We start from the raw sequence: 20,697 nt of genomic DNA, 5'->3' as shown, positions 1-20,697 counted from the left end.
TAAAGCAGCCCACTTGATTGACACCCCATCCATTACATTCAACATTCACTTCCTCCACCATCAACGCACTGTGGCAGCAGGGTTTACCATCTACAAGATGCACTGCAAAAACTCCCTTAGGCTCATTCTTCAACATCTTCTAACCTGCAACCTCTATCATCTACATATTCACAGATGTTTAACCCTACCACCTGCATGTTTGCCTCCAGACCACTCATCATTCTAACTTGAAACTATATTGTGTTCCTTCACTATTGCTGGTTTAAAATCCTGGGACTCCTTACACCCACTTGGACAACAGCAGTTCAAGAAGATGGCTCACCACCATCTTCCCAGGGGCAATTAGGATGGGCAATAAATGATGACTTGTCCAGTAAAGCCCACGTTCTGTGAAAGAAATAATAAGAGAGTTTACAGATGATGCAAGGTGGTTGATAGATCTGGAGATCAATGCTTGAGTCTGAGATTTAAAAAAGTTATGAAAGAGGAATTTGGCAGCAGATAACTGAGGCAGGACAGAGATGTGTGTTACAGAAGTAAAAGCAGGAAGAATCAAATAAATTATTTTGGAAGCTAGGACTTCAATAATTAGAGAACTCTTTGGGGCTGTTGCTAGGCAATAAACATGCAGGTAGCCCTGTTTCCTGTAGGTAACCTGGCAATTAATTTAAAAAATAATTTCAGCAAAAAGGAATTCATAAATTTTTTATAAAATGAACAGAAATTGTTGTCAAGTATGGAGTCCTGAAGGCAGTGCAATAACAGCTAATTTTAATGATAAATATTTAGCGACAACTTGGAAATGAAAATAGTGCAGCACGTTGAAAATATGACAGCACTGTGCCTTTAAGAAATGTACTTTAATCATGTTTCTTTGCGGGTTTTTCAAGCAGCTCCTACCATTTTATTGGCACAGTGATGTCTGTAACTGGTGTCCTCTAATTGCTACTGAAGCAATATAATGGACATGGATTTTAATCTGGACTAATGCAGTATTCTGTGGTTTAATGGTCCTTTGGAAATTTCTGTGTGAAGCTGGATTTGAGATTGATTGACAGTTTATGTCATGTGGTTAGGGATAGCTGCGCTTCAGAGAAAAGTCCAGTTTTAGTTTCATTTTCTCAGTTGCTGTTAGAAGCTGGTGGAAGAAGGCAGTGTCTCTGTCTCTCTCTCTCTCTCTCTTCAGAGGCTTGCTGAAAGTTCCAGGCCTCAGAGAGTTGATCCAACATTCAAAGGACCAATTCACAGCAGGTGTTAAAAAGCTGAAAACCCAACAACACGTGAACATACTTGTTTCTGTGCCAAGTCTAGAGAAGGGTGTATGTCTATGGGATGGTGTTTGACTTGGAACAACATAGATAGCTGGCTGTTAAGGTTTATACTGTATCATATTTGAATCTTGTAATTAAAAGTTATGCTAATTCATTTTATTATATTTTAACTGTTCTTAAATAAACTTTGTTTGATAAAAGCTTCCTAGTGGGTCACTTGAATCATACCTGGAGTGAAACCCCTTATGTTCATCCATGACAAAATCAAATGTGAAACTTAGGGTCTAGGCTATCTTCATAAAACACCTTGGCGTGTCTGGCCTGGGTCTTAACAAAAACAAAATGGCGACAGAGTTTGTGGAACCACCACGACCACCAACCCAGGTGAGAGGTCACCAACTACAGCTTGATGGGCTTCATAGATGCTGGCATAAAAATTGTGACAGCAATGTATTAATGTGGGCAGAAAATACGCGCTATGCATAAGGCCATTAAAATAGATGGTGTTGAAAGTCTAACATACCTTTATTGAAGGTTACGGAACTGTAGCTGGCTAGGTAGTTGGGGAGGGGGGTGGATAAACTCATTTTCTATCTGCTTTCTTTGCAGGCCTACGAGCATATTCATGCATTTGTAACCCAGTCTCAATCCCTCCTGGAGTCTAACAATGTGCCTCCTCTTTATTATTTGGAGGGAACCTTTAAAGCCATGAAAGTGGACCATTGCCTGGCAGGAATGGGAAAGCTGTCTGGGAGGAACAGCCCTTGCATGGATTGCTGTGGTAAATACTTGCTTTTTATGAGTAAGCGGAATGGTGATCCCCACTTCACTGCACATGCCTCACTGTTGCCTAGGGGCTGGTAGTTCCCAGGATGGGGAGTACATCCTCCCCATTCTGACCAGATAGCCTAAAGTTTGAGTGCAGAGTCTGGGTGTTGCTAAATTGTGACCATGTTATGGGATGAAGAAAGCCTTGCATTTATATTGCATCTTTCACAAAGTCAGATCAGTACTTTTGAAGTGTAGTCACTGTTGTAAAGTAAGAAACCTGATTGCCAACTTGAGTACAGCAAGATCCGTCAAATAGCAATGTAATATTGGCCAGTTCAAGGACAGACAAGGGCCTCTGTTTGGACATCTCTTCTGACAGAGTAGTACTCAGTTCTGTGCTGGAGTGTCAGCCAGAATTATGTGCTGTAATCATTGGAGTGGAACTTGAACCCAAAACCCTCTGACTCAGCTGCGAGAGTACTACAACCCAGAAACATCTGACATCAACATTTTTCTGAAGCAAAGCCAGGAAAATTGAGTCATGGTGTTGATCAGTCATGATCTAGTTGAATGGTGGAACAGGTTTGAGGGTTTGAATGGCCTGCTCCTTTGTTCCTAGTGCCCATTCCCACAGGAATAGAGTGGAGATGGGGCACACTCATTTCATATAGGAGATTTTCCTCCCATCTGAACCCAATTACCAGAGGTGAAAGCCTAGCAACTATCCGTTAATAGAATTGCAATCCAATATTGAATGCATCAATTGACTATTTAACCTTTCCACACAGTGACCTGTGGACCCGGTTCTTACAGCCCAAACTGGACTTCCATTTGTATTCCATGTCCAGTCAATTTTTATCAGCATACATTTGGCAGGACTCAGTGCCAGGCCTGTCCAGTAGGTCTCAGAACGAATGGGGAGGGCGCAGTGTCATCAACTGATTGCACTGATGGAATTGAAGGAAGGCTACTGGAGATCAACACCAAAGCCACAAAACGAGTAAAGGTGGCAGAGAAAACAGCTGAAGGTCGAACAGGTAACATCGGAATTAGAGTAAAATAATCAGGACTATAGCTTCTATAAAGAGGCATCACTGTCAGTGAACAAGTATTCTCCAAAATGCCCCATATTTAAAGAGGAAAAATCATCATGGTTCCTGCATTTGATCATTGTCCACTGGTGGAAAGTATTTCCAAGTATGAAAATTTGGTGGCAGATCTGAGCAACCAGAACCAGTCACTGTCCTGGAAAATAAAGAGCCTCAAGTACCAGAGGCCTGATCCTCCCAGTGACAGTCAGCACCTTCAGAGAGTAAAGATTCTGAATGCCAGTGCAAGTTCTGTTCCTAGCTATTTATATTCCTAAACTCTGAGAAATGTCCCTTTTCTAAACAACATCCAATACTATATAACTCTAAGCTAAATCCAGCCTATAGTTACCATCCACAAGTTATCTTCCAGTTTAGGAAAACCTTTCCCCTGTTCAGCATAGCGTTACTTCAGTGACTAGTGGTGTGCCTCAGGGATCAGTGTTGGCACCGCAATTGTTTACGATTATCATAGATGATTTGGAGTTGGGGACCAAGTGTAGTGTGTCAAAATTCGCAGATGACACTGAGATGGGTGGCAGAGCAAAGCGTGCAGAGGACGTTGAAAGTCTGCAAAGGGAATATAGATAGTCTAAGTGAGTGGGCGAGGGTCTGGCAGATGGAGTACAATGTTGGTAAATGTGAGGTCATCCATTTTGGTAGGAATAACAGCAAAATTGACTATTATTTAAATGGTAAAAAATTGCAGCATGCTGCTGTGCAGAGGGACCTGGGTGTCCTTGTGCAGGAATCTCAAGGAGTTGGTTTGCAGATGCAGAAGGTAATTAAGAAGGCAAATGGAATTTTGTCTTTTATTGCTAGAAGGGTGGAGTTTAAAAACAGCGCGGTTATGTTGCAGCTGTATAAGGTGCTGGTGAGGCCACACCGGAGTACTGTGCACAGTTTTGGTCTCCTTACTTGAGAAAGAATATACTGGCACTGGAGGGGGTGCAGAGGAGATTCACTAGGTTGATTCTGGAGTTGAGAGGGTTGGCTTATGAGGAGAGACTGAGTAGACTAGGGCTATACTCATTGGAATTCAGAAGAATGAGGGGAGATCTTATAGAAACATATAAGATTATGAAGGGAATAGATAAGATAGAAGCAGGGAAGTTGTTTCCACTGGCGGATGAAACTAGAACTAGGAGGCATAGCCTCAAAATAAGGGGAAGCAGATATAGGACTGAGTTGAGGAGGAACTTCTTCACACAAAGGGTTGTGAATCTGTGGAATTCCCTGCCCAGTAAAGCAGTTGAGGCTACCTCATTGAATGTTTTTTTTTAAGGAAAGGATAGCTACATTTTTGAACAGTAAAGGAATTAAGGGTTATAATGAGTGGGTGGGTAAGTGGAGCTGAGTCCACGAAAAGATCAGCCATGATCTTATTGATTGGTGGAGCAAGCTCGAGGGGCCAGATGGCCTACTCCTGCTCCTCGTTCTTATATTCTGAGATTTAAAAATTGACAAAGGAGCAGCGCTCCGAAAGCTAATGGCATTTGCTACCAAATAAACCTGTTGGACATTAACCTGGTGGTGTTAAAACTCTTACTGTATTTAAAAACATTATCAGTAACCCCCACAGCTTGCCTCCTGGACTTGCAGAATTTCACAAGCTGTTCTGTCTGGAGACAATACACATCTCTTTAACCTGTGTTGAATGCTCCCTCCGCACACATTGTCTGTACATTTAAGACCTGGCTGGCTGTAGAGATTTGCATTCTAATCAGTATTCTGTAATTTGATTTCTGTGTCTGTGCCTTGTTTGAGAACAGATATCCACTCCATCTGACGAAGGAGCTCTGCTCCGAAAACTTATGGTATTTGCTACCAAATAAACCTGTTGGACTTTAACCTGGTGTTGTGAGACTTCTTGCTTTAAAAACAACAGCAGCTTTCGGCACCAACATGTTTTTGGGAGACAGGCTCTCTTTCGGCTGGTTGTAGCTATGACTGAGCTTCTTACTGGCTGTACCTCTCTTCCTTCTCTCCTGCTGTGCTCAATTGCCCTGTTATGGATATACTGTTTCCTCCTTTGATGTTACCCTACCTAGATAAGCCCTTGGACCACGCTTTTAGCATATAGGTGTAAATTGTATTCTTCTCTCTCCACTTTGAACACCTCTTCTACAATTCAAAGTTATTTCTATACATCATTGTTCATCCCCGAGTCACTTAGGTAACCACTTCTTTTCCTGCTAATTTGCAAAGAACCCTTTCAAATAGATGCACTCTTATCAACTCCATTCTTTATTTAATTTTATCCAAATTTTATTTTTAGTCTTTATTTTACTCAAATTTGTGAATCTTCCTTTTACTCCAATATCTTGACAGGTAGACACAGAAATAATTTTTAAAGCGAATCCCAGGCGAGTCCCAGAACAGATGGAATGTGAACAGTTGTAAATTTGCATTTTGTTTGTTGCCAGATTTTCAGCATTCCAAGTTTCCTACCTGTCTCTTACAGCTCGGAAGGGTGGCCAGATATTCCATTCCACTCATCTCGTGATAATTATTGTTGTGTGCAGTCTGGCATTTCTGGGAGCCACTGTTTTGACTATATACTGGTGAGTGAATCTTGTGATGAGCAGATATTCTTGTCATGTGAACTGAGTGAATATGGAGTTAGGGGGAATGAGTCTTTCTCCAGTCTTGAGAAGAATATTGGGGAAACGGGGTGTAAAGATATGGGGTAAATTTTCCAGCCCCGCCCACCACAAGAATCATAGTGGGCAATATGGAAAATTTGACGAACCATTGATAGGTCCATTTACCTCGGGTAGGAATCTGATCTCGGGGCGGGTGGGACTAGAGAAACCTGCTCATAATGCTTTGGTGTAGTCCTTCCCCCTCAGAGGTGGAGGACAATCAGCACCAACTTGTATTTAGACAGCATCAAATATCTCAAGGCACTTATCAGACATGATGCCTGACCATAGAAGGGGAGATGAGGAGGGGTGACTGAAAAAGAGGGAGAGGCAAGGGGATAAAAGCAAAATATTGCGGATGCTAGAATCTGAAAACAAAACAGAAAATGCTGGAAAATCTCAGCAGGTCTGACAACATCTGTGAAGATAGAATAGAACCAACATTTTGAGTCAGGGTGACGCTTCGAAAATTGGACAAGATTTATACTGTGGTGGGGGGTGGGGGGGGGGGGGGTTGTAATTGAAAGGAATGGCATGGACAAAGGGAATGCAACTGATGATAAAGGCTGAGAATGGTGCTGAGAGCATCCATTAGGAGATCGAAATGTGTAAATGGCAGAACAACGGTGCAAAGTATAGGAATGCGGCAACTGGCCCTAGTGGGGTGGGAAAACAAGATGGAAAGCTGATTTTAGAAGTGGAAAAATAAAAAAACAAAGTAATAAAAATGGATGAAAAAAAAATAAATGGAGGTATACAAGATTATGAAGGGTATAGATAGGGTATAGATAGGGTGAACAGTGGGAAGCTTTTTCCCAGGTCGGAGGTGACGATCACGAGGGGTCACGGGCTCAAGCTGAGAGGGGCGAAGTATAACTCAGACATCAGAGGGACGTTTTTTACACAGAGGGTGGTGGGGGCCTGGAATGCGCTGTCAAGTAGGGTGGTGGAGGCAGGCACACTGACATCGTTTAAGACTTACCTGGATAGTCACATGAGCAGCCTGGGAATGGAGGGATACAAACGATTGGTCTAGTTGGACCAAGGAGCGGCACAGGCTTGGAGGGCCGAAGGGCCTGTTTCCTGTGCTGTACTGTTCTTTGTTCTTTGTTCTTTGAGTTGGTGTGGAGGGGGAAAAGAAAGTTCATGAAGTAGTCAATCAGAAGATGAGGTGCTGTTCCTCCAGTTTGGCATGGGGAATCTTTAGTGAGAATTTCAGAATCTGGTGCTCTCACCGGCATGATGTCACACCGGCAAGAATCACTACTGTTCCGCAGTAGCGGAGACCAGGCACCATGGCAACACAGAGGGGGGGGGGATCAGAGACCATTGAAGCCCCTGGGTGGTAGGGGCATGGGCGGGCAGTGCCACCCTGGCAGTGCATAGTTGGACACCTTAAGTGTCCTGGGACAGTGCCAAGGGGGTGGGGCCTTCCCAACCTGCCCTTAAGTGGAAAATTAATGCACATTTAAGAGCCTCATCCCATTTTGCTGCTATTCACACAGCAGCAGGTAGGCAGGGGTGGATGCACCATGTGGGAAACTTGAAAAGCAAATCCTTTCAGGATTTCTTGCAGGTGTGAGGGGGCAGGGGGTTCTCACTTGTTCAAAGGCACTCAGTGCCTGATTGAAGGACACGGTAATAGGAAAGGGGGGTTCTGCTGAGAGTCACCCTCTTTTCCTTGCTGTTGATCCTCCTCCCCTTTGGTCCCTACCCCTAATCTCCCTTCCATCTTCACTCACCTGTGGTCTGGGCCTCTGGTGGGTGCTTTGCAGACAGAAGCCACCATCCCCCTGGCGCTACTGAGCTAATTGGCCAGCAACTGTAAGCGGATGAGATCTCTGCAACTGGTGTCCACGATCCTGGGGAAGGCCCATTGCTGATAAGTGCCTAAGTAACACTTAATGCAGTGAGCTTTTCCAAAAAGAGATGACAAAGGGCTCTCCCTGGTTCTCCAGCTGGTGGGCCAGACCCCCCTTGTCTCCATTAAATACCACCCATGGAATCATTTGCTTGGGTTCTGGAACATGGTTTAAAAAAATGGCTTCAGTGCAAGAGTTCCTCAAGGGAATATACTCAGCTCAACCATCTTCAGCTGCTTCATCAATGATCTCCACAAGACCTGGACAATACTCTGGCCTGGGTTGACAAATGGTTAGTAACATTTCTGCCACACAAGTGCCAGGGAACAACCATCTCTAACAAGAGAATCTTGGCATTGCCGTTGGGCATTCCGTGGTATTACAATCACTGAATCTTCCATTATCAACACCCAGGAGGTTACCATTGACCAGAAACACACTGGACTAGCCAAATAAATGCTGTGGCTACAAAAACAGGTCAGAGGCTAGGAATCCTGAGGTAATTAACTCACCATCTGACTCACCAAAGCCCGTCCACAATCTACAAGGTGCAAGTCAGGAGCCTGATGGAATACTCTCTCCTTGCCTTGATGAGTGCAGTTCCAACATCACTCAAGGAGCTTGATACCATCCAGGACAAAGCTCGAATGGTTGGCACCCTTTCCACCTACATTCACTCCCTTCATTACCAATGCATAGTAGCAGCAGTATGTACCATCTACAAGATGCACTGCAGGAACTCACCAAGACTCCTTCATAGAACCATTACCATCTAGAAGGACAAGGGCAGCAGATGCATGGGAACACTACCACCTAGAAGTTCACCTCCAAGTCACCCACCACCCTGACTTGGAAATATGTTCCTGTTCCTTCACTGTTGCTGGGTCAAAATCCTGGAGCTCCCTCCCTGACAGCACTGTGGGTGTACCTACATCACATGGGACTGCAGTGATTCAAGAAGGCAGCTCAATTCCACCTTCATAAGGTTAATTAGGGCTGGATAATGATTGCTGGCCTAGCCATCAAAGCTCACATCCCTTGAATGAATGAAGTGATTCTCTGGCTTTATTAAATGGATAAGAATAGAACTATGTGAGAGCAGCCCCACCCAGCTGGACAACAGTAGCGAGGCATTGGAAGAGGATGGTATGGTCAACCACACCACAGGGTACAGAGAGGAGGAGGGAAGGTTGGCTTTTGTTCTTGTCACACTGGATGCCATTTGTGACTTTAAGAACGGTTTGTGTATTGTGGCAAGGGCGGAAATCTGATTGAAGGGATTCAAACATGGAGCTCTGGGAAAGATGGGAAAAGATTATTCAAGGACGTTGGAGAAGAAAGGAAGATTGGAAATGGGCTGATCATTTGAAAGAATGGTGGAGTGAAGGGTTGACTTTGTGAAGAGTGGTGAGGATGGCAATTTTGAAGGAGAGAGGACAATGTTAGAAGAGAGAGAACTGTTGACAATCTCAGCTGACATGGGACCAGGAGAGGAAGTTAGGTGATCAGCGGTTTGGTAGGAATAGGATCAGGGGAACAAAAGTGGGTCTCGTAGACAAGATGAGTTTAGAGAGGGAATAAGGGAATCTGGAGAGAAACTTGTGTTCAAGTCTACGGCAAGGGGGAGCAGGAATGGAAGTTAAGCCAGGTGGGTTTGTGGGAGGGAGGGAATGTGGCAGAGGCAGCTGATCAAATTGAGATGTTAAGGGGTTAACATCCCATGAATTTGCTATGATCTTGGCCATTTGAAAAACTGAACTACATTTTGTTGTTGTTCACAATTTGTTCAAAATCAGCATATATTGTCTATTCTGACTTGCTCCTGACCTTGTCGATAAACTCCTGCTCGAATAGACCAGTCTAGGCTGGACTCTGCTAATGTGTCCTTGTTTCTGGGAGATAACATTCGCTTTATGTGCAAAGTAGCATTTCAAGATATATGGGAAACGTTTATTATCTCACACTGGAACAATGGTGGACGTGTAGTTTCTATGGCAACCGGGGGCGGGGGTTTCGACATATTTATGTTTTTTCTCAAACTGTCTTTGTATTTTACTGTGGCTAAGCACGTGATTTGGGTGAAGTAATACTGTGTATGTGACTAATACCAGTAAAAAGAGTGTAAAGGGAGAGACATCCCCCCTGTTCGAGGTAGTATTGCTCGGCTAGACTCAGAACACTGTGCTGAGTTAGGAAAGCGATTCTCCAAAAAAGCTTGTACTGGCTTAAAAATAAAGGACTGAGTTTTCTTTATAGATCAGTGTCTTGCTCTTGCATCAAGTACGTAAGGGTTTCTGAAAACGAACCTTAATAAAATTATCCCAAACCTAGCGACAAAGAAGTCTGTGAGCTCTTTGTACTTGTTGTTGGACCCGAGTAATATCATTGCTGACGCCTAATTCGCCAACTGAGGGGCAAGGCTGCTAATTGTGAGCATACACTCCGTCCTATTGCAGGGCAACAGCACTCCATTGTTGAGTATAGTTAAGACTAAGATAGACAGATTTTTCAGTCTCTCAGGAAATCTGAAATGTTGGGTGGGAGGGAAGGGAAAGTGAAATTAAGGCAGAAGATTAGGTATGATTATATTCAATGACAGAGCAGGTCTGAAGGGTTGCATTTCAATCCCAACACTTGTCTTTCAGTGGGGTATCTGGAAATCTCCAAAATGTGAATTGGTCACTAAGGATTTCATTTTGGAGATCTCCGATTACAGATGGTGATCAGAGCTTGGTTTTCTGACTTGCACCTGCTGTTAATGCAACTTCATAACAGCAAGTCTCAGAAAACTATCCCAATAAGTTCCATTATAAAAACACAAATCTTTGATGCGCTCGTCCCTATTGCAGACCCTGTCACAACCTCCTCGCCTCATCCTCAATATCAGCATCTGTGTTCTGTTCCCATCCCGAACTACATGTTGTAGCTTCTCTGCAGGAACAGCGTTTGCAAACCATGTCACTCTCCATCTCTACCAACCCGACCTGTATGCTGAATTTGGCAGGAGGCTGAAGTCTAATTGGCTCCAGTTGTCCGGAAGTAAAAATAAATGAAGTCATCGTAGTCCCAGATAACCATAGGCTGATTGGGGATGATTTAACATGAGGGTCATCACACCTCAGGTGAGGGGCAAGATTGAGATGATGGGCCTTCATGAATAACCTCAGCCAGTACAGGGATTGAACCCATGCTGTTGGCATTCCTCTGCATCACTAACCAGCTGTCCAGCCAACTGAGCTAATCTGACCCCTGTCTGGAGGTAGGGTTGGGGCAGAAGGTGGGGAAATCACAAACTTAAATAAAGTAACACATTTAAATAAATTTTGGAGGTCTGATCAGTTAGAGGCTGTGAAGCACTTAACATTCTGATTTGCACTAGAATCTTACAAATGGTGTATGCCTCCCTCTAGTGGCTTGTATCCCTCACTGCAATGTTGCAAGGAGGTTCTGATGGTAGAACTCAGCAAAGGCCTGTGCACATGCCTAAGTCTTTGTCTTTCATGATCTTTGGACCATCTATGTTTTTCTTGGGTATCTGTTTTTGCATTTTCTGTTCCTTCACATTTTTTGTTCAACCATTTTTCCTTCACTTTTAATACATTTTTGTTTGACCCTTTCATAAGAACATAAGAAATAGGAGCAGGAGTAGGCCATCTAGCCCCTCGAGCCTGCCCCGCCATTCAATAAGATCATGGCTGATCTGATGTGGATCAGTACCACTTACCCGCCTGATCCCCATAACCCTTAATTCCCTTACCGATCAGGAATCCATCCATCCGCGCTTTAAACATATTCAGCGAGGTAGACTCCACCACCTCAGTGGGCAGAGAATTCCAGAGATTCACCACCCTCTGGGAGAAGAAGTTCCTCCTCAACTCTGTCTTAAACCGACCCCCCTTTATTTTGAGGCTGTGTCCTCTAGTTTTAACTTCCTTACTAAGTGGAAAGAATCTCTCCGCCTCCACCCTATCCAGCCCCCGCATTATCTTATGTCTCCATAAGATCCCCCCTCATCCTTCTAAACTCCAACGAGTACAAACCCAATCTCCTCAGCCTCTCCTCATAATCCAAACCCCTCATCTCCGGTATCAACCCGGTGAACCTTCTCTGCACTCCCTCCAATGCCAATATATCCTTCCTCATATAAGGGGACCAATACTGCACACAGTATTCCAGCTGCGGCCTCACCAATGCCCTGTACAGGTGCATCAAGACATCCCTGCTTTTATATTCTATCCCCCTCGCGATATAGGCCAACATCCCATTTGCCTTCTTGATCACCTGTTGTACCTGCAGACTGGGCTTTTGCGTCTCATGCACAAGGACCCCCAGGTCCCTTTGCACGGTAGCATGTTTTAATTTGTTTCCATTGAGATAGTAATCCCATTTGTTATTATTTCCTCCAAAGTGTATAACCTCGCATTTATCAACGTTATACTCCATTTGCCATATCCTCGCCCACTCACTCAGCCTGTCCAAATCTCTCTGCAGATCTTCTCCGTCCTCCACACGATTCACTTTTCCACTTATCTTTGTGTCGTCTGCAAACTTCGTTACCCTACACTCCGTCCCCTCCTCCAGATCATCTATATAAATGGTAAATAGTTGCGGCCCGAGTACCGATCCCTGCGGCACGCCACTAGTTACCTTCCTCCAACCGGAAAAACACCCATTTATTCCGACTCTTTGCTTCCTGTCGGATAGCTAGTCCCCAATCCACTTTAACACACTACCCCCAACTCCGTGTGCCCTAATCTTCTTCAGCAGCCTTTTATGGGGCACCTTATCAAACGCCTTTTGGAAATCCAAAAACACCGCATCCACCGGTTCTCCTCCATCAACCGCCCTAGTCACATCTTCATAAAAATCCAACATGTTCGTCAAGCACGACTTTCCCCTCATGAATCCATGCTGCGTCTGATTGATCGAACCATTTCTATCCAGATGCCCTGCTATCTCCTCTTTAATAATGGATTCCAGCATTTTCCCTACTACAGACGTTAAGCTGACCGGCCTATAGTTACCCGCCTTTTGTCTCCTTCCTTTTTTAAACAGCGGCGTAACATTAGCCGTTTTCCAATCAACCAGCACTACCCCAGAATGCAACGAGTTTTGATAAATAATCATTAACGCATCCACTATTACCTCTGACATTTCTTTCAATACCCTGGGATGCATTCCATCCGGACCCGGGGACTTGTCCACCTTCAGTCCCATTAGTCTACCCAGCACTGGCTCTCTGGTAACATTAATTGTATTAAGTATTTCTCCTGCTGCCAACCCTCTATCGTTAATATTTGGCAAACTATTTGTGTCCTCCACCGTGAAGACCGACACAAAAAACTTATTTAAAGACTCAGCCATATCCTCATTTCCCACTATTAACTCCCCCCTCTCGTCCTCCAAGGGTCCAACATTCACTCTAGCCACTCTATTCCTTTTTATATATTTATAAAAACTTTTACTATCATTTTTTATATTAATTGCTAGCCTACCTTCATAGTCTATCCTTCCTTTCTTTATTGCTTTCTTAGTCTCTCTTTGTTGTTTCTTAAATTTTTCCCAGTCACTTGTTTCTCCACTATTTTTGGCCACTCTGTACGCAGCTGTTTTTATTTTAATACTCTCCTTTATTTCCTTCGTTATCCACGGCTGGTTCTCCCTTTTCTTACAATCCTTGTTTTTTGCTGGAATATATTTTTGCTGAGAACTGAAAAGGATCTCCTTAAAAATCCTCCACTGTTCCTCAGCTATCCTACCTGCCAGCCTGCTCTCCCAGTCTACCTTAGCCAATTCATCCCTCATCCTATCATATTTCCCTCTGTTCAAACAGAGGACACTGGTTTGGGACCAAACTTTCTCCTCTTCCATCTGAATCAGAAATTCGACCATATTGTGGTCACTCGACCCAAGAGGGTCCTTCACAATAAGATCCTTAATTCTTCCTACCTCGTTACACAATACCAGATCCAAAATAGCTCGTTCCCTCGTCGGTTCCGTAACATGCTGTTCAAGGAAACTATCCCGACAGCATTCTAAGAACTCTTCCTCCATTCCACCCTTACCGACTTGAGTCTGCCAGTCAATGTGCATGTTGAAGTCCCCCATGATTATTGCCGTTCCGTTTTTACACGCATCCCTTATCTGCTTGTTTATAGCCCTCCCTACCTCAACATTATTATTTGGGGGCCTATATACCACACCTACTAGTGTCTTTCTCCCTCTACTATTCCTCATCTCTACCCATAATGATTCCACGTTTTGTTCCTCAGAGCCTATGTCATCCCTCAGTACTACCCTGATATTATCTCTTATTAATAGCGCGACCCCACCACCTTTTCCTTCCTGTCTATTCTTCCTAAACGCCTGATACCCCTGGATATTCATCTCCCAGTCCTGGTCACCTTTCAGCCACGTTTCTGTAATGGCCACTAGATCGTACCCACTTGTGCTGATTTGCACCATCAACTCATTTACCTTGTTCCGAATGCTTCGTGCATTCAGGCAAAGTGTCCTTATTCCAGCTTTTATCTGGACCCGCTTTGATGAGTCGCGAACACCCTCTCCCTCTACTCCCTTATCTAAATTACCGCCTTCAATCACTTGCACCCTCTCCTCTACCATTAATTTTGTAATTCCCCTTACCCCTGCATCCTCCCCCCCATCAATTAGTTCCTTGATCCTAGTCAACTCTTCTAGCTCCCCTCCCCCCAACCTATCTAGTTTAAATTCTCCCCAGTAGCCTTAGCCAACCTACCGGCCAGGATATTGGTCCCCCTGTGATTCAAGTTCCACCCGTTTTTTGTATACAGATCATTCAATTTCATTTGGAATATTATGTGCAGTTCTGGTCACCTCACTATAAGAAGGATGTGGAAGCGCTGGAAAGAGTGCAGAGGAGATTTACCAGGATGCTGCCTGGTTTGGAGGGTAGGTCTTATGAGGAAAGGTTGAGGAAGCTAGGGCTATTCTCTCTGGAGCGGAGGAGGCTGAGGGGAGACTTAATAGAGGTTTATAAAATGATGAAGGGGATAGATAGAGTGAACGTTCAAAGACTATTTCCTCAGGTGGATGGAGCTATTACAAGGGGGCATAACTATAGGGTTCGTGGTGGGAGATATAGGAAGGATATCAGAGGTAGGTTCTTTACGCAGAGAGTGGTTGGGGTGTGGAATGGACTGCCTGCAGTGATAGTGGAGTCAGACACTTTAGGAACATTTAAGCGGTTATTGGATAGGCATATGGAACAAATCAGGATGATAGGGAGTGGGATAGCTTGATCTTGGTTTCAGATAAAGCTCGGCACAACATCGTGGGCCGAAGGGCCTATTCTGTGCTGTACTGTTCTATGTTCTGTGCTTCATCATGTCCAATATTTTGTCTGTTTTTCATTGTTTTCTTTTCCTTCTCATGAATTGGAATGGTGCTTTATGATGATTTTAACACTGATTCTTTGAACATTTCCCATGTTGAATGGTTTCCTTGGTCTTCAAGCTGTTCGAAGAGATTGTGAACTTCCACTCTAAATTTCTATTTAATTGAGCTCTCCTATTGAGTATTGACTTTTTTTCAATTCCCTTAGCTTTATTTTGATGGTGTAAATTACAAGCACATGATTGCTTCAGCAGTCAGCATCTCGGTAGGCCTTTGTTTGTTGAACTGCATTGCGGAATCTGTTGTTTATTGTCACTTAGTCAATTTTATTTCTAGTCTGGTCTGCTGTTTATTGTCAATTTGATTTCTGGGCATGTCACCAGGACTTTTCTATAACCTAATCATTTGCTGCCCATCAGTTGATTCACATTTCCCCTCTTTCATTGGGATCAACCAAGCCATGAGGTTCAATTATGCACCATCCAGAACTTACTTTTACACTAAAATCACCTCATTTGTTTGGCCTTAACCAAGTCTTCACAGAAGTGCCCAATACCCTCATCTTCACTGTTGGTGTATAGACTTGGATGATGACAAGGCTAAAGACAAAGTGCTGGAAAATGGGAAATGAATAGATGGGTCCTTAATGGCTGGTGTAGACATGATGGGCCGAACGCAATTTTTTGTGCTGTAAAACTCTGACAAGATTCAAAGATTTATATGTTTTAGCAATTATAGTAAGGCATTTAATAAGGTGAAACATGAAGAATTGATAAGTATGTTAGAGTCTCTTGATCTTGATGGTAAGGATCTTAGAGTGATCAGAAATCTTTACTGGGAACAAACTGCAGCCATAAAAATTGAGAACAATCTAAGCTATTTTGTGATGATTAAAAGAGGGGTCAGACAGGAGTGTGTTTTCTCCCCAGATAAATTCAATTTGACCAGTGAAAGTGTTCTTGGAGATTGAAGATCTTCCTGGATTATTTAACAGATTATATGTCGATGATGCCATTCTTATTGCCAACTTTGAAATGAAAATGAAACTGCAAAAGATTTTGGATAGGGTAGTGAGTTAAAGTGCGAAGAAAGGGCTGAGCATACATTGTAGGAAAACAACATGTCTAGTGGTATCCAAGAAAAAAGTTATACCTGAATGTAAGATCACACTGTAGAGTGTAGAGGTCACACATGTAGACAACTTTTGTCACCTAGGAAGTATGTCCAAACATAAATATGAATTAGGAACAGGATTAGGCCACTCAGCCCATTGAGCCTGCACTGCCATTCAATAAGATCGTGGCTGATTTGATTGTCAGCTCAACTCCATATTCCCACCTAGTCCCAATAACCTTTCATCCCCTTGCTTCTCAATAATCTATCTACCTTTGCCTTACAAATATTCAAGGACTCTGCAACCAAGAAATAAGACAAAGGGTTGGAATGGCCAAAGATGTATTTCAAAAAAATGAAAATTATGATCAATTCAAAATTAGCCGTGAAAACAAAGCTGAGAATTCTGGAATACTACATTACATCAATTTTGACATATGGAAGTAAATGTCGGATGATTGGTGAAGCAATGCAGAGAAAACTTGAGGTCACAGAATTGTTGTTTCTGAGGCAAATAATGAAGATGTCTTCGACAAGTCATTACCAATGAAAAGATGCTGGTAAAATACCAGACTAAAAACTATGCTGACCAAGATCAGGAAGAGACAGTTGGAATTTCTTGGGCACATAATAAGAAATCATAAATTAGAAATTCAGATGCTGTTGTGAATGATCAATGGTAAAAGAGATTGAGTAAGACAAAGAACAATTTTTCTAAAAGAGCCTCACAATCTGGCTGAATATCATCAGCAAAGATGTTCCATGCCTTCAGAGCAAGTTTAACATGGAGGTTGCAGACACCTTAGATCATGATGCCTGAAGACAGCAAGGGAGAGAGGCTCCTTGACAATGTATCTGTGTCAGTCTCTATCCGTGTTTGCCTTTCTGTCCGTGTTTGCATTGTGTCAATACTTGCCAGAGCCAGTATATCTATTTGTTCCTTTAGAACAAAGAAAAGTACAGCACAGAAACAGGCCCTTCAGCCCTCCAAGCCCGTGCCGACAATGATGCCCTAATTAAACTACGAAAAAAACTTTCTGCCCTAACTTGGTCCATATCCCTCTATTTCCTCCAAATTCATATACCCATCCAGATGCTTCTTAAATGTTGCTAATGTGCCTGCTTCCACCACCTCCTCTGGCAGCATGTTCCAGGCACCCACCACGCTCTGTGTGAGAAACTTTCCCCGCACATCTCCCTTAAACTTTCCCCCTCTCACATTGAACCTGTGTAATTGACACTTACACCCTTGGAAAACACCTCTTGACTATCCACCCTGTCGATGCCTTTCATAATTTTGTAGATCTCATTCATGTCTTCCCTCAGCCTCTGTCTTCCCAGTGAAAACAATCCTAGTTTATTAAAAAAAAAACCTCTCCTCATAGTCAACACCCTCAAGACTGGGCAACATCCTGGTGAACCTGCTTTGCACTCTCTCCAAAGCTTCCAAATCCTTCTGGTAGTATGGCAACCAGAAGGTTTTATATTGCTGCAACATGATTTCCCATCTCTTGTACTCAATGCCCCGGCCGATAATGCCAAGGATGCCATATGCCTTCTTAATCACCTTGTATTTGTCCAGATTAAACTCCATCTGCCATTTCCGTGCCCACGTCTCCAATCTATCTATATCCTGTTGTATCTTCTTACAATCAGCAACTCCACCAATCTTTGTATGTACATATTAGTCTCTGAGTCTCTATTTGGGTCAGTAGACTCTCTCTGTATATGTTTTTATCCATGTCTTATTTTCCATCAGAGTAAGTATGTGTCTCTGTTAATCTGTGATTGTCTGTGAAAGCATTTTGCTAAAAGTACAACTTTTTAAGTTCATTCCTGGGATATATTGTCCTTGAAAGGTGGTGGTGAACCACCTTCTTGAACCGTTGCAGTCCATGTGGTGCAGGTGCACCCACAGTGCTATTAGAGAGGGAGTTCTAAGAGTTGGATCCAGAGACGGTGAAAGAACAGCATTTTGGTCAGGATGATGAGTGATTTGGAGGGGAACTTGCATGTGTGTTGGTGCTCCCTTGTGTCTGCTGCCCTCGGTAGGTGATAGAGCTTGCAAATTCGAAGCGGTCAAAGGAGAATTGGTGAGTTGCTGCAGTGTATCTTGTAGATGGCACAGGCTGCTGCCACTGTGTGCCAGTGATGAAGAGAGTGAATGTTTAAGGTGGGGTGCTGATCAAGTGGGCAGCATTCATCCAGACATGTAGAAAGTATTCTACCACACACCTGAAATTCCAACTCGTAGATGGTGGACAAGGTTTGGAGAGTTAAGAGGTGTGTTACTGCAGAATTTCCGACCTCTGATCTGCTTTTGTAGTCAGTGTTCTTAATGTTGGTCCAGGACTTGAGTACAAAAATCAAAGCTGACGCAGTGCAGCATATCTGTAAAACAGAAAATTGTGGATTCAAGTCTTGCTTCAGAGACTTGAACACAACCCAGGCTCACATTCCCAATTCAGTTCTGATAGATTGTCTACCCACTCAGGTGGATGTAAAAGATTCTATGGCACTATTTTAAAGAAAAGCAGGGAAGTTAACTCTGCTCTCCTGGATTCATCCCTCAGTCAACACAACAAAAACAAATTAACTGGTAATTATCACATTGTTGCTTTTGGGAGATTGTTGCATACAACTTGGTTGCTGCATTGCCTACATTAGAACAGTGGTTACGCTTCAAAAATATTTCAGTGGCTATAAAATACTTTGCGATGTCTTGTGGTCATAAAAGGTGCAATATAAATGTATTTTCTTCCCTCCTTGAATAGTTTCTCTCCTCAGCATTTGTGTGTTTTATAAACTGAGAATTTTTCAGGAAGAAAACAATTTTCATGCAGTTCTGTCATCTATCTGCCTCTCTTTGTGTTTGCAGCTTGGTGGTGCTCCTATGCAAAGAGGTTACTTCTGATCAACCTGTGACTGGAGTGAAGGAAAATGGAAGTCTTAAAGCATTAAATTCTCCTCACATCACCTGGCAATGAGAGAAGATAAGAACAACAACTGGGGAACATGGATAAAATAGAGGCAAAAGGCAGCAATCTGAGAGGAGGATGTAAAGGCAGCAGGCCTAAAAAAGAACTGCAGAAAAACACAGATTGAGCAAACCAGGAAAAGAAATGAGGACAAGTGTTCAGAAGGAATACAGACAGTAGCTGTGTTCAGGGAAGGGACAGCTATGGGAAGCCAGCAAAGAACAGGCCCTCTGATATGCTGGTGTGCGTGTGTGTGTCTGCACATTTCTGGTTGCATGTGTTATTATGGTATGTCTATCTGCATCTGTGTGAATGTTTGTTTGTATGTCTGTTTTTGCTTGGGGGTGCATGTCTGTCCATGACTGTACATGTGGGCGTACATGTGTGTCTGTCTGTGACTGGGAATGTGTCTGTAATTGTGGGAGTGTTGGTGTGCATGCGTCTGAGTGAGATATCTGTGACTATTTGCATCTCCTTCTGTGTGGTGGGGTTATATGATGAATACTGTTTTATATATTCCTCCTCCCTCCTGTGTAGATAGTTATTTTCAATTACCTAGAGGTGGACAGAGAGGTGGGGGGACTGAAAAATAAACAGAAATGTACACCAATGAGCATTTCTGTGATTCTGTATCACACTAATTATCCCTTCTGAATCTGAAATTTCAGCAAATTTGTTTTACAACATGAGAAGTTGCAAGGTACGGTACAATTATTAACCTCAGGGACATAGGTGTACAGTTACTGAACAGGAATTCAGTTCTTTCAAATCAATTAAGTGTAATAGGGAAAATTGCTGCAGGAAGTAAGTGTGACACACATAGGAAATATGCATGCTATGTCAAAGTTTTTGCTATATTATAAGTAAATAAATCTGTTGCATTGCCCACAATTAAGCTGATGATTCGAAGATTTTTATGTACAAAATGGAGTTGGAGAGACTTTAGAAACTTGTTTTAAAGAGTCCCCTAGAACTTGCAACTCTACCATGACAGTTGACATAGCAAAAGCTTGTCATAGACATTTACAATGGGAAATAGTGACCGGAAAGTGTGACCAAAGATCATCAACAGGAAATATGGTTTGTGGACAGGAAGTGCTCACTCTATATAAAAACTACATTACATTTTATGTATAAGAGATGAAAGATTTCAGGTATATGGTCAGACTGGAGATGCTGGGGTTGCCTTTTGGCAGAAAAGGGCGGGGAGAAGCTTGTAGAGGTGTTCAAAATTACAAATGGTTTTGATAAGAGTAAATGAAATGCAACTGTTTCAGTGTCACACAGGCTGGTAACCAGAGAACACTGATGTAAGTTAATTGCCTAAGATTTGCAACATATGGAAAAATAAATCTATGCAGAAATTAGGATCTGGAGTGCAGCACCTGAAATAGTGGTGGCTACCGGTTCAATGAACTTTCAAAAGGGATTTGGGTATATATTTGAAAAGGAAAAATTTGGAAAGCTGTGGAAAAATAGCAAGGGAGTGGGCCTATTAGAAACTTATTTCAAAGAACTGGCACAGGCATGATGGATCATACGATCACTTACGTTGTATTATTCTATGATATCATAATAACATAGATTTAAAATGG

General features: G+C 42.9%; 1 protein-coding gene across 1 annotated transcript; it reads left to right on the top strand.

Annotated features, from left to right (window-relative positions):
• The first annotated feature begins 1,839 nt into the window (after positions 1-1,839).
• On the top strand, positions 1,840-19,995 carry LOC144509748 (uncharacterized). Its single transcript, XM_078238533.1, has 4 exons — positions 1,840-2,052; positions 2,831-3,079; positions 5,595-5,694; positions 19,003-19,995. Exons 1-4 carry the CDS (start codon positions 1,980-1,982, stop codon positions 19,109-19,111), a joined length of 531 nt encoding a protein of 176 aa, XP_078094659.1. The 5' UTR covers positions 1,840-1,979; the 3' UTR covers positions 19,112-19,995.
• Positions 19,996-20,697: the final 702 nt, after the last annotated feature.

The sequence above is a fragment of the Mustelus asterias genome, chromosome 22 (assembly GCF_964213995.1).
Source record: "Mustelus asterias chromosome 22, sMusAst1.hap1.1, whole genome shotgun sequence".
NCBI lineage: Eukaryota > Metazoa > Chordata > Chondrichthyes > Carcharhiniformes > Triakidae > Mustelus > Mustelus asterias.
Note: the sequence above shows the minus strand (reverse complement) of the source record. Positions and strands in the feature narration are given on the sequence as shown.

Excerpts from the sequence above, each read along its gene's own strand:
- LOC144509748 (XM_078238533.1), top strand. The coding sequence starts at position 1,980 with ATGAAAGTGGACCATTGCCTGGCAGGAATGGGAAAGCTGTCTGGGAGG. Across the intron at positions 3,080-5,594 it reads AACAGCTGAAGGTCGAACAG|CTCGGAAGGGTGGCCAGATA; the intron begins GTAACATCGGAA and ends TGTCTCTTACAG. Across the intron at positions 5,695-19,002 it reads ACTGTTTTGACTATATACTG|CTTGGTGGTGCTCCTATGCA; the intron begins GTGAGTGAATCT and ends TTGTGTTTGCAG.